Source organism: Salvia hispanica, chromosome 3, assembly GCF_029641045.1.
Source record: "Salvia hispanica isolate PSC_SH4W2 chromosome 3, Shi_PSC_v1, whole genome shotgun sequence".
In the NCBI taxonomy this organism is placed as follows: Eukaryota; Viridiplantae; Streptophyta; class Magnoliopsida; order Lamiales; family Lamiaceae; genus Salvia; species Salvia hispanica.
The window spans coordinates 21937127-21952072 of NC_142694.1; the positions used below are offsets into that span (position 1 = coordinate 21937127).

The 14946-nt window shown below is 36.5% G+C and overlaps 1 protein-coding gene across 4 annotated transcripts; it reads left to right on the forward strand.

Annotated features, from left to right (window-relative positions):
* The first annotated feature begins 8530 nt into the window (after positions 1–8530).
* On the forward strand, positions 8531–14736 carry LOC125214557 (protein MEI2-like 2). 4 transcript variants are annotated; one of them, XM_089068529.1, is made up of 13 exons: positions 8533–8771; positions 9482–9561; positions 9637–9777; positions 9868–10331; positions 11230–11388; positions 11477–11593; positions 11711–11862; positions 11999–12094; positions 12197–13120; positions 13203–13287; positions 13368–13436; positions 13540–13719; positions 14170–14736. In XM_089068529.1, exons 2-13 carry the CDS (start codon positions 9534–9536, stop codon positions 14278–14280), a joined length of 2526 nt encoding a protein of 841 aa, XP_088924655.1. In that variant the 5' UTR covers positions 8533–8771; positions 9482–9533; the 3' UTR covers positions 14281–14736. The 4 variants fall into 4 exon arrangements, with proteins under 4 accessions (XP_088924657.1, XP_088924655.1, XP_088924654.1 ...); XM_089068528.1 differs by having other exon boundaries at positions 8533–8717; XM_089068530.1 differs by lacking the exon at positions 8533–8771 and adding an exon at positions 8794–8889.
* Positions 14737–14946: the final 210 nt, after the last annotated feature.

Below are 14946 nucleotides of genomic sequence, written 5' to 3' on the forward strand. Positions count from 1 at the left end.
AACGGTTCAATATTTCTTTGAACCTGAACCAGCCCGACAAGGTTCTCAGCGGTTCCGGTTCCGGTTAAAAAAACCGTCGGCATGGAACGGTTCAAACCCAATTGGTTTGATTAATACTAATAACTATACATTGATTTGTCGAATAAAAGGAGGAATAATTGCTGCTTAACAATGAATAATTAAAAGGATTAATTTTGCAGGTGGTGGGAGAAATGGGAGGTACCGGCATTAACGCCCGAATTTGGGGAGGAAGAAGATTGGGTTCAAAGGAAATTTTATTATTCAGGCCCCAATGGAATGTAATTTGGGTCAACTTAATTGGAACCCAACTCTTTTATTTTATTTTAATTCCCTTGCTCCGTGTTACTCCCTCCGTCTCAATGAAGATGATTCCTTTCTTGGGCGGCATGAGATTTTATGCACTTTTATTTTTTGTGTTAGGTGGAGAGAATGAAGTAAGATAAAGTGAACAAAGTAGAAGACTATTATTTTTAGTAATGGATTATCTTGGATGGGACAAACTAAGAAAGGGAAGTGAGTCGTTTTTATTGGGACGGAGAGGGTACTATTTTGATTAAATTAGGCCAAAAGTACTTGCACATATTTAATTGTATTACTAAACAATTATTTCTTCTTGGGTCGGCCCAAATATTATTCGTTTACATTTCTTTTCTTTCAAAGTCTTACGAAAGACTTAATTCGCACAACCAAAATTAATTAACTTGGTATTGTATCGAGTACTAATTCTCAAATAATTTTATACTTGATCGCCAAGTAAACGTGCTACGGTGCTACCTAGCACTCCCATCGATGACAAATAGAACAACTGTGATCTAATTACATTGTTTATGCATAACACAACACCATCCATTTATTGTTCATAACATAATATTCCTCCGTTCCACAAGAATACGCACTCTTTCCTTTTCAGTCTGTCCTATAAAAAAATGCACCTTCTAAAATTGGAAACTTTTTTCCCTTTAATGAGGTGAGTCTCATTCTCCACTAACAAATGGAGTACTTTAGTTACTTTTTCTTTATACTTTTCTCTTACTTTACTATTTGTGCATTAAACTCATGCTTGATCATATATGCATATTCTTGTGGGATGAGTTAAATAATAAATAGCTATTTATATTTATTGTACAAACTCTCTCTTTCACACAACCAAACGATTGGTACCTTGGTGTTATGTCAAGTACTACTAATATTCGAAAATCTCCACTCAAACAAACAACAATTACTCGTGCTTCATAAAGCATCCATAGAAAAACAATGACGCAAATCTGATCAAGTATTTTATTCTCATATATAGAATATTAGAGCATCCGCAGCGGGCTGCCGTCCGTCCGTGCCAGCGGCACGCCCCGCCGCTGTCCGCCGATGCGACCCGTCCGTCCATGCCGCTGAGCAGCCATACGTGGCATATCTTGATTGGCCAACGGCATAGCCATTGGCAAATTTGATTTTTTATTTTTTTTAAAAAAAATCAAAATTAATTAAAAAAAACGTTTTGAAATAAAAAAATATTTTCCCACTTCCCAATAAATTATATCCATTTTCTACACACTTTTAATTTTTTTTCAATTTTTTTTTCCCAAAATTCACATTTTCATCTATAAATACCCCCACTTCAACACAAATAAATTCTCACCACACTACACAATTCTCATCTATTCTATCATCTAAATTCTCTCATCTATTTTCTCATCAATTCTTCTCATCTATTCTATCATCTAAATTCTCTCATCTATTTTTTCATCTATTCTCTCATCTAAATTCCACCACACTACACAATGTCCGGCTCCGGCGATCACCCCTCCGGCTCCCGCGGTTGGAACTACGATTGGTTCGTCGGCTCCGAGCCATTCCCTAGTCCGGAAACGCAATTTTTGGCCCCTCCTCAAACCCAAGGTTCTCAAGTTCCGGGTGGCTGCCGGCCTTACCCGGTGGTGACCAAGATACCCCCGATGGGCAATACGGGTGGGGACCCGAACCCGGATCGGGAGGGAGCGGCAGCTCTACTCCTACTCCAACTTCTACTCTTACTCCTACTCCTCATACTCGTGGTACCCGCACCCCGTACACTCCGGATAAGATGATGAGATGTTCAAAGCCTACTTGGCAGTCTCAGAAGATCCGGACGTTGGCACGAACCAAAGCAGGGAAACGTTTTGATGGCGCATCACTCGTCTGTACAATGAAAACTGGCCCAGGGGAACCATCTATCGCAATGATAGTATGGTGAGCAATTGCATCTACAGAGCCAACGACGCAATTTGTAAGTACCTCCAGGAAGAGCGGTCGGCGGGGAGCAGCAAGAGCGAGCTCGACATCATCAGTGTCGCCTTGGTGACCTACCAAACCTTGAACTTGAAACCGTTCAAGTACCTCAGCTTATGGCAGGAGGCGCGCCATCATGAGAAGTATAGGGGTGGCGTAGTAGCATCCTCCTCCAGCTCCTCCAGCAAACGGTCGAGGTCGGTAGCCCTATCCGACGGCGCCTTCGATGATGTGGCTACCCAGCTTGCTGGAACTAACTTGGGTAGCCTAGACGCTTGCCCGAGCAGTTTCCGCCGGCCGCAAGGAAAGAAGAAGGAAACGGTCAACCGCCGTCGCACCCCGACTCCATTCGCCCCCGCTCCCGCTCCCGCTCCCTTTGTGCCACCTCAACCCCCGATCAACTCGTTGTGGGCCCTCTTGGTCAACTCAATGCGACCGATAGGTCTAGCATGACTCCCAACCAACTTGCAACACATGTGGTAGTGATACGGGGTCTCCGAAGAATATTAAGGATAGATGACTAGTCTTCCACGGGGGTATTTTTTAGTCTTTAATCATGTAATTTTTAATTTGTAGGATGTTAATTATGTATTTTTTTATTTTCTAGGATTTTAATTATGTAATTTTTTTTTTAGAATTTTAATTATGTCATTTTTATTTTTTTTAATGTATTTTTATATTGTAGAAATGTTTTTAGTAATTGAAGTATTTAAATTGAATAATAGAATGGTGGGACCCTTGAGCTTGTCCTTGCGGAAGAGCACGGATGTGGGTGTTGTGCTCTTGCCTAAGGACAATGAGTAAAAGTGGGTCCGGGCCCACCTCCATGCTCTTATTTAAGAGCACGGATGGGGAGGCTCTATTTCACAAAAAATTCTTTTCATCACCATATCGCACGGGCACTAGTACTACATAAAAGTAAGACCTATATTCCACTAATTTTTTCAACTCATTTTCTATTACATTTTTTAAAACCCGTGATTGATCACAATGAGATATATTGGGGGCTATGGAGTTTATAGTTTATTTCAATAGTAAAGGCCAAAATTGGTCCTAAACATGTCATTTTACGATTTTGGTCCTAAACTTTATCTTTTTTATTTTTTGGTCCTGCACATTTCAAATCAGATCACAAATGGTCCTCTGTTAATAATTCTGTTAAAAACTAACGGTCAACGGGTTTAATCCCGATTTTGACCAAATTAAACTTTTAATTCTGATTTTTTACTCCCTAATTAATTCCCTAATAATCAGATATAAAACAAATTTATACAATTAGTTGGAAAATACTCCCTCTGATCTCCCAAATTCCTTTTTCTAGATTCGACGCTGAACAACACGTCACTTGTTGAATATTTGGGTCCGCATCAAGCCTACTCTTACACAATTATTTACAAACTGAAATACATTATACTCCCAAGGTAGTTGAGTTGCTTTTTTTTGGCATCCATTTTTTAAAAATGATAATAAATAGTTGAAGTCAAGAGAAAGTAATGTAAGAGAGAGAATAATGTAGATAAGAGTCTTCTCTACTATATTCTCTCTCATGCATTACTATCTCTCAACTTTAATTTATTTCACTCAATCCGTCTTAAAAAAAATAAAGACATTTGGGACGGCACAAGAATTAATGCAAAATTGGTAAATTAAGAGAGATGATGAAAATGGTAGTTAAAATAGTGTTAGTGGATAGTCTGACCCATATTATTATTTGTTTTTAATTTTGGACCCTAATGGTATAAGTTCTGAATAAATTGATTTATATATATGAGTAATGAGTTTGAAAGAACTTTCTATTAATGGAAATGAAATAATTTTATGGGATGGACAGAAAAGGAAAATGTCCTTATTTTTATGAGACGAAGGGAGTATAATTTTTTCAAAACGGATGAAAAAAATAAACGACTCAACTACCTTGAGACAGATGAAGTATGTAACACATTCACAATAGTGTTCTCTACACTATTCTCTCTCTTGCATCATACTCTCTCAACTTTAATTATTTTTATAATTTTTTAAAACGAATAAAAGAAAAGATAACTTAACTAGCTTGGAACGGAGAGAATATGTAACACATTCACAATCATAGTATTTTACAAGAGTTCGCAATTGAGAACAAAGGGGTACGACTATACCTGAAAGTAGCCTGTAGTCTAGTGGTAAAATGTGCATATGTCTTTTATATTTGTTTTAATTTGTAAGTATTAGGTTTTGTTTATGCTTCACCTCCCTCTGCCTCGTTTTTTTTCCCTATTATTTCTTATATTTTATATTTTGTGTTAATATGCTAAATATTTTACTTTTGTTAAACATTGTATATAATCATTTCTAGTTTTTATGGTTTCTAATTAATGTATAATTAAATACAATAATTTAATATGTGCTCTCTTATTTGGTTTTTACACAATAAAACATATATGGTTGGAGGGAAGTGTTATATTGCTAACTCAATACTTAATTGCTAACTACAACTAAATACTCCCTCCGTTCACGAATAGGAGTCCCGTTTTTCCATTTTAGTCCGTCCGCGAATAAGAGTCCCGGTATACTTTTTCCACAAAAGGTAATAGGGTCCCACCTTTCACTAACTCATTCCACTCACATTTTATTTAAAACTAATATATACATATATATATATATATAAGTGGGACCATTATTCCACTAACTTTTTTCCACCTTTCTTAACATTTCTTAAAACCCATGCCTCCCATGAATGGGACTCCTAATGGCGGACGGAGGGAGTAATAGCTATTAGATATTCAAATTAAGGACCTAGATCATCAACCCTCAAATGTCAATACAATCAACAAAAAATGTCAATAGGGGTATTAAGGTCAATTCACAACAAATTAGTTGTAACTAACTTTTGAAAATATCACATAATTTTGAACCGCATATAACTTTCTCGATATAAATTATTTTTTCGCACAACTGATACGATCGGATTTTGCACTATTTTAAGGTCATTATTTGGTCCGTTTTTTATGTCAAAGTCACTCTACACGTCCATTATTTGCATATTTTATCTATTTTGGTATTTTGACGTGTTTTGTGAGAAATGTGCATAATTGAGCCGAAAAGGGGAGCCAAAACACAAAGTCTGGAAATCTGGAGTCAGACGGCGACCGGCGACCGCCGCGATGTTGTACGGCGACCGCCGGCGCCTGGCGGCCAGAGCAATGCAGCAGCCCGCCTCGGAAATTTACGCTTGGAAGAGGGTCTCGCCCGGCGACCGCCGGAGGTCATGCGGCGATCCGCCGCCGAAGGAACAGAGACTCTGGACTCCAACGCGGCGACCGCCGGCCAAGGTGCGGCGGCCCGCCGGTGAAAGGCGACGAATCCGAATTGCCCTAGATCTGCTCTAAGATTTACCATATTTTGAAGATCTTTTCCTCCTACAATGAGGATTGACTTTCCTCTATAAATAAGACCTCAAGCTTCATCAAATTAGAGAGCTTCTTTTTGCAAAATTATTCATAGAGATTAAAAGTTAGAGTACTTCAATTGCGCAAGGAGTTGGAGAAGGATTTCAAGAACATCAAGAACGACAAGGATTCAACCTACGGGTTCTATTTGCTTTAGTTTTATGTTCAAATTGTCTTCCCTTCAATCTATGTGTTTAGCTTATTCCATTATGTGTAACTAAACTCATAGGATTCTAGGGATGTGTTAGTAACGACTTTGGTTATACAATTCCAATTTTCTATTTAATATCCGTTTTGTTTTTACTTTGTTTCTTCCCTAAGTAATTCTAGCGAGTTAGGTTCACTTAGTAGACGCTACAATTAGCTTCCCTTAAAACGGCACTGTTAATTGAGAGTAGGGGACTTTTCAAGGGTCTTAGGATCTTTTTGGAGTTACGTGTTAGGATTGACAACCCTAATCTTGTAAATTGTAATCAACGTTTGTATCGCATGAGCATAAGCTAGGTGACTCGTCCTATCAAAGTAATAACCGTACTAGGGTATTGTAGTTTGGAATTTGTATAACCATATCTGTGAACGCACATCTCTGGAATTCCCTTATCTCTATATTTTAGCTCGTGATTTATTTGCATCTAGTTGTTATTTGCTTTCTATTGTTTTTTGTTTTCAAAAAGTTTTCAAAACCTTCCGTTCTTTCAGATAGTAATTGAGTCTTAGTAGAAGATAGATAGTCCGTGTTTGCCTTCCCTGTGTTCGATATCCCGATACTGACCTTTGGCTATACTATTTCTATTCTGTATACTTGCAGGTATTAATAGTGCTAAAAATAGTGCATCAACAACATATATCAAATTAAAGATAATTTCATAAGGATTCTAACGAGATATCACTTGCATATGTTCCGACGTCAAAATTTGAAAAAAAAATTGAAAATTTTTAATTTCTTCGTACAACACAAATGTCAACATAGTATATAAAATATGTCAATATAATACATGTAGAATGTCAATATAAGCAATGTGTTAACATTCTCAAAGCATTATGCTCACATTCTCAAAGCATTGTGTTGATATTTTCATCAAAAACCCTAATTTGACATTTTTTTTATCTTTTTTTATTTAATTAATAAAAACAAAAATTACACGTGGCAAATTGTAGACCACAAGTTTTTCAAAATCTTATGGTCTTAAATTAGTTGTAGTTAGCAATTAAATGATGAGTTAGTAATTGATCGCTCCCCTATGGTTGGATATAGTTATTTAATTTGTAGATTCTTATTATGCTCATATTTGAGACTATATAGAAAATATAAAGTATTTTGTTTTATTTTACTCCCTTCGTCCCCCATTAGGAGTCACACTTCTCTTTCTGCACTCGTTTTATAAAAATGATAATAAATATTTAAAGTGGAGAAATAGTAAAATAAGAGAGAGAATAATGTAGAGAAACTCTTTCTAAACTAAAATAAATTATCTATTATATACATTACTTAAAATCTATATTTTAAATAGTGATTTTTTTAAAAGTAATAATATTAAAAATAATCCATTTTATATACAATGATTAGTTGGCAAAAATAATAAAACTAACAGAAGAAAAAAGATGAAATTGAATTTTAAAGTTTTAAGTCGATACAATTATTTATCCTATCCTAATATGAAATTTCTGAATCCAACCATTACTAATGGTTAATGGTTACCCATAAACAAAAAGCCACTAATGGTCAACTTAAGAAAATATGTGATGTGTTATCAGTTACTTATATCACACTATGATACTTTATCATTTTCTAATATTCGCATAAAAAATCTGACACATTGGCAATATATCCAAATAGTAACTTATGTTTCAATATTAAATCGAGTTGTCAAACTCAAATACAACACGTGGAAGCATTCTCGTATTGTTGAATATTAAAATACTAATCATACATCATCCAAATTAAATGATAGAAGGAGTAATTTGTATAGTTCTTCAACACGTCTCCTTACTCCGTGTTTGGCGATCTTCATCACACAAATCTAAGGCGTGCTCGGATGTTTAGATAAGGAAGCAAGGTTCGTGTGGTGGCACATATAAGCGATAATAATCACCCTATAAGAATTTCAATCCTAAAAATTCTAAAAATTGAATTCTTTTAAGAAATGATGCAATATGGTCAATATATATATTAATCTTAGCCACTTTATTCAATTTATATGTTTTGAATTCAAATATGAGCCAAACAATAGCTCATATTTATGACTTTGACGAAATAAAAAAAAGTTGAATGACAAAATTAACATCAGTTATGTGTGAGCGAAAAGATGGTAAAGTGGGAAGCAAGGTCAAATGTGAAAAATATCATCAACTCTTAATGGAGAAATCAATGCAGTAATAAACATATCTCAGCAACTTTCAAAGATTTAAATTCTTGTCCAATTCACATGTTGTGGATCGGCCATTTTAGCTTAGGCTTCCAAAATTAAAAAGTGGAAGGTGAACATCCAATTTCTCAAATATGGACGAAGAATTGGCCAAATCTTATAGCGTGAACACGCAACTTCATTATGAATAATCTAGTTTATGAACTCTACTATGCCTTCTATCTGTCATTTAATATCTAATTTTTTATTTTTCATGCCAATAAATATTTCATTTCACCTTTTTATTTATACTAATTTTTTTAATCCACTTAGTTTCTAAAGTCTAACTATTTCTTACGAGGCACTTGGTATTAGAAAATATTCCAAACAACACTTAAAAAACAGATGGGATTATAACAAACAATTACTTATCCAAGCTTTCGCCATTGAATAAATACTTAGCCAAGTAAAAGATCTAATCATAAATCACTGTACAATACCTCCATTTTCCCTCCAATCATTCTCTCTCTCGAATTTTTCTGTTTCTATCTCTCCAACTGAAAGACTAGAACACAACAAACTGTCTCTTTCAGGGTTTTGTGTTTCTTCTGAATTTATTTCTTTTCATTTTCTTTTTTTGGCAGTTACCAGTCTTGTTCATGAGGTATCATCTTTCGTCTCTCTGTTTAAGATTTTTGGGGATTTGTCACTAATTGAGGTGGGTTTTTATTTTAGTTGTGATTTTCTCCAATAATTTTCCCAATTTAAGGTGTGGGCTTATGTGCTAAATATGTAATTAAATAGATTTATGTCATTAGGCTTTTGCATGTGCAGTGGTAAGTCGTCAATTTCCAGTGGTTTGCATGAATTATTGTTATCTTTTGTTTTCTTGATTTGGGTAATTTATGATTATTGTTTATAATTTGTTATGGGCTTCAATTTTACTGTTTGTAGTTGATCTTTATGCATTTTTCACTTGTTTCAATTTGATTTGTTAATTGTTCAAAACATTTACTGTCTTGATCCATTTTAAATGTTAGTTTGGATGAAATTATCCATTTTTAAAATTTATTGTATTTGTTCCTTTCGTTAATTAATTGTTATTTGGTGTGGAGCGAAGTAGGTGATTGAATTTGCTGGATGTGCATGTGCTACTTTATTGCCTGCATATTTTGTTGAGTTTTTTTCATAAAAGCAAGTTCCTTTTAATTGCCTTGTTATTTTAATGATTTTTTTGTGAAGTTTCATTTTGCTGAATTAGTTTTTAAGCATACGTCTATTTGTTTCTCTTTTGGTTGATGCACTTAGTGTGATTGTCCATGTTGATCATTTTCTGGTTTGGTACATTAATTAGATATTGTTAATAAAAAGTTCATTTCTAATTTATATGATCTTTGTCTATTTTGTTAATAAACTTGCGGAATCCAGAGATGTCATCGTACTTCGTTGCCATTTAACTGTTTTCGCTGAAGTGATTCCAATGGAACAATCGAAAAATCCTTTTGCTGGTAAGTTCTAGGGTTCCATCATGTGTATTTGATTTGAATAATTTATCCCATAACTGCTTAAATCTGTATTTGAAGGTCATTCGAAAGCCCCTTTCCCTAGTGTTTCCGATAAAGAGAAAAGTGCTTGGAAACTTCCGAATGATGCCAGTTCGTATCATGCTTCTACTGATGCTAGTCTGTTTTCTACCTCTTTGCCTGTCTTCTCGCATGTGAAATGTGAGCACAAGCAATTTTAGTTATTAAAAAGTTTCCCCTTTCCCGTTACTTTTGCAGTATGGTCTTAGCATTGTGCCTTTTGATCTGCAGTTGGTTTTAATGAATCTGAACGAGTCAAGTCCATTGATGACGGCTTCCCTAGGCTTACTAAAGATCGTGTAGCAAATGAAGTTAAGGATCCGCTCGAAGATACTGAACCAAATACCATGGGAAACGTTCTTCCTGGTGACGAAGACGAACTTTTTGCTGGCATAATGGATGATTTCGATCTTAGTGGGTTGCCGACTCAACTTGAGGAATTGGATGATGATATTTTTGGAAGTGGAGGAGGTCTGGAAATAGAATCTGACAGTCATGAGAATCTAGTGAATGGTATATCGAGGTTAAGCACGTCGGATGGAATAAGTGGGAGCACTATTGCTCCGTATGGTTTCACCAGTGGTGTTGCAGCTGTCAGCGGCGAACACCCATACGGAGAGCACCCGTCAAGGACGCTATTTGTTCGTAATATCAACAGCAATGTGGAGGACTCCGAGCTGAAGTCTCTCTTTGAGGTACTGACCATTTCATAGCCGTGTTTGCCTTTTTCCTTACTTATTTTTCTGCTATATTCACCCAAATTTGTATCTTGTTTGCTGTAGTGCCCTGTCTTTTGCATTTAATCATCTAGCTAATAATAGAAAATGTGAATGTTGTAACTCTTAGATGAATGCGAGAACACGAAGCTGAAATCCATTTATTGCAGTTGGTTGCTTTCTAGAATACTTTAGATTCTTGGAGTTTTGATCACGTACCAGTTAAATGATAATATCATGAAGGGTTCTAGATTTTGTCATGTCATGTGAATAAGACGATAGACAATGTAGAAAAACATAATCAACAACTTTTGGCCTATGGAGATATGGAAAATACGTGTTTCTGGTAGTTTAAAAAGAATTAGTTGATTGGCATCTATGGTAATTCTTAATTAGATAAATTAGTTGACTACTGATAGAGATCGACACTGCCTCTCTGTGCTATTCATTATTCATATTTTATATCATATGCTCCCATAGCAATTAAAGAGCAACTCCTCTATGAATGTAGTTGTTTATTTTCTCATCATAATCTTGGTAAAGGTGCACGTTAAATTTTTTGATAAGACTGAAACAGCTCTTGTTTTGATAATTACTAATTTGCTACCATAAAAAGCTTGATTGCTGCTGTTTCATATATCTCTATCAGATTTTTTATACCAACTTCAAAAGTATAACTTCTTTAAAATCTTAATGCATATTTATCTCACTTTGATTGGAAGATTTTACTAATATTCAACTTTAGTTTGCGGACACCGTTAAGTTACTTTTTTACCAATTTTAGCGAGAAACCATCCTGATTAGACCCATGTAATTTTGATTACAATAGTTTTGAACTTTCTGCTATACTGACTTGTTTTTCATTTCATTCAAATAGCAATTTGGAGATATCAGAACTCTTTACACTGCATGTAAACACAGGGGATTTGTGATGATATCTTACTATGATATCAGAGCTGCCCGCACTGCAATGCGTGTGCTACAGAGCAAGCCTTTGAGACGGAGAAAACTCGATATTCATTTTTCGATTCCTAAAGTATGAATCAAAATGCCATTTCCGTTTAACAACATAATAAATTGCTGACAAACAACCTTTTATAAACTATTATTTCCTGCTCTTGCAGGATAACCCGTCAGATAAGGACGTTAACCAAGGGACTTTGGTGGTGTTTAATTTGGATGCATCCGTATCTAATGAAGACCTTCGCCAAATATTTGGAGCTTATGGAGAAATTAAGGAGGTATCATATTTCCGTCAAGTACCTACTTGAACCTTATAATGTACATGTTGCTTCTACCTGGTGCACCTCTGCATCCTTTGACTAAACCACTATCCGTGCGTATTGCTCGAAATGCAGATAAGGGAAACACCTCATAAACGGCACCATAAATTTATCGAATTTTACGATGTTCGAGCTGCGGATGCAGCCCTGAAGGCTTTAAATAGAAGTGATATAGCTGGAAAACGCATAAAGCTTGAGCCTAGCCGGCCTGGTGGGGCCCGTCGGAGGTGCGTCTTCTATTCATTTTGAAAAGACGAGATTTTATGAATCATTGAAGATTTCTGGATCCATTATTGTCTACAGATATGGAAGTCTGTCCTGATTTATTGAAGATGCATTGTTTCCTTTTTTGTTGTTGCACAGCTTAATGCAGCAGCTTGGTCAAGAGCAGGAGCAAGATGAAGCTCGAGCTTTCCTTCACCAAGCCAGTTCTCCTTTAGCTGATTCTCCTCCAGGCATGTTGGTGCTGTCATGTTCAACAATTTTTTACTTGTTTCCATCACGATTTTTGTGTTTTCCAATTGCGTGAAGAGAAATGATCAAAAAGATCTTTGCAGGTAGCTGGACCAATTATGGCAGTCCAGTCGAGCGCAATTCACTACATGGTTACAGTCCAAAGCCAAAGTTGGGAAGTCTGAGCCCTGTGGGAAGCAGCCACTTAACGGGCTTGGCGTCTATTCTCCCGTCTCATGCATCAAATCCTGCGAAAATCGCGCCAATCGGTAAAGATCCGGGAAGGATGGCCCACACAAACCAGGTCATCAGCAAGGCTAACAATGGGCAAGGAGTGTCTTTTCAGAATCATTATTCGATTCCTGATCCAAACATAAGCTCCAGTCCTGGGCTAGTCTCATCGTTTGATTATGCCAAGCCATCTAGTATCGGGATGCTTTCTGGTCCTCAGTTTCTTTGGGGAAGTCCCTCTGTCCAGTCTGAGCACGCCAATTCGACGGCATGGTCGTCTTCGTTGAAGGCCCATCCTTTTCCTTCCAGTGGTCAGGGAGTTGGTTTCCCTTATCCTAGTCAGCGTGGTTCATCTCTCAGGTCTTATCACCATGTTGGATCTGCTCCATCTGGTATTCAACTGGAAAGGCATCTTGGATTTTTCCCCGATTCTCCGGAAACTTCATACATAAATCAGACAGCTTTTGGAGTAACAAATTTCGGTCATAATGGTAGGAATCATGCTATGAAAGTCGCCGCCCCTGGGGCTGTGAATATAGGAGTCGATTTCGCTGGAAACTACACAGATAGTGGTTCGTCTAGTTCCCGAATGATGTCAATGACAAGAAACGGGCCTATATATTATGGGAATGGTTCTTTTGGAGCCACCAGCAATGATGGAATGATTGATCGTGCTCGTAGTAGAAGGATCGAGAGTGGAGGCCAGATGGATAATAAGAAGCAGTATCAACTCGATTTGGAGAAGATTATGAGTGGTGAAGATAGCCGAACTACCTTGATGATTAAGAATATACCAAACAAGTAAAACTTAAAAATATATTTCTTAGGTTTGGCCCGAGATCTTTTTTTTTTTTACTTGTTTTCTTTTATATGATCTCGTTAGGTATACTTCAAAGATGCTACTGTCTGCTATCGATGAAACCCACAAAGGCACATACGATTTTCTCTATTTGCCAATCGATTTTAAGGTAAAGTTGCAGTGGATTAGAGTTCTTTCCCCTCTTTTAGTAATCTTGAAAAGGGAAATTAATTTATTTCGTTTGACCAGAATAAATGCAATGTTGGGTATGCCTTCATCAATATGGTGTCGCCTACACACATCATCAGCTTCTACGAGGTTCGTATTTGATCTCATCGTTCGGTCACTTATTGTGAATGTCTCCTTATGCTCTGTCGTATTTAATGGGGTGTACCTAATTGCACACTCTTGGTTGTTGCAGGCATTCAACGGGAAGAAATGGGAAAAATTCAACAGTGAAAAGGTAGCTTATTTGGCGTATGCTAGAATCCAAGGAAAGATTGCTCTCGTGTCGCACTTTCAGAATTCAAGTTTGATGAATGAAGACAAGCGTTGCCGACCCATTGTCTTTCAATTGGAGGGCCAAGGGACCGGTGATCCGGTATGTTTTAAGTTATAACGTAAAATTTTGCGCTATATTTCTCTGAAGTTTTTGCTTTGTTGATAATGACTAAATAATCAGATCTATCCCAATCCAACACCATTTTTCCAAATTTATCCTACAGTTATCCACTTTGACCAATTAATACCCAAACTATGTAGATCTATCCATAGATAAATTTTCAGGAACTTGTAAGCCGAGTAGAATCGACTGGAATTTGATGTGGATTAAAAGAAGCTGAATAGATATGCTCGTAACTGAATTTTTACTTTGGTGGTGTGTGTAGGTTCTCGACAATCCTACCCAACTTTCAAATACCTAAATTCCTCCGTAAAATTATGTCCATTGAACCTTTTATAAAATTGTCTTTACTTGCCTTTATGTGATATTGCTATATATATGTATTGCTCGTCTGGGAACCTGATCTGAAGTCGTGTTTGGGACGCTCAGGAATGGTTCCCGTCTGGCAATCTCAACATCTTTATCCGTCAGCCAGATGGATCCTACTTAGGAGATTCTCTGGACAGCCCGAAGGGCAATCCAGACATTTTCAGAGCCTGAGTCCGAGCTGTTAAGTTGCCAAATTTCAATGAGAATTCAGGGAAAATATGCGCCAAACTGTGTATAGTTTTGCATATAAAACGTGTTTCTATTCATAGTCGAGGTCAATTGTGCTTGTGCATATGGCTACACTTCTACTAGGGCAGTGTCCTCTCCTTTTTGCGATGGATACTTTTTTTTATCTCGTGGAAGAATATATATAACGAGGCAGCGCACCATTTTGTCTGTGCGTATTCCGGCAGCTGAAGGAAGACAAAGAGCGTCCGAGGATAGGCTCTGTTCTGCATTTTCTTCACCCTTACATGTATGTCTGTTCCCCTTTCAGACTCTTAGCTTTTCCATTTTTTTTTCTTTTTTTTCTGCTCAATGTATAGTAGTTTAGAGAATCGGAGGTATGTAAATTTGAGCAAGTGTATAGCGCTTTTCTGCTAATAATAGAAAACGCTTTAATTACAATTCTCTATTTCTTCGAACTATGATTTTGCATTCTGGTTAATTTCAATTATATCAGCAACTTTAACTCAGTTTGCAAGTTTAACATGACATTTGAAATGTAATCACAATCATCTTATTTTTTTCCAAATTAACAACCTGGATACTGTTGGAATCAATGCTTGTGTTCAATTTCATTCAACACCAAGTGACATATAATAGTAAGAATTTAGT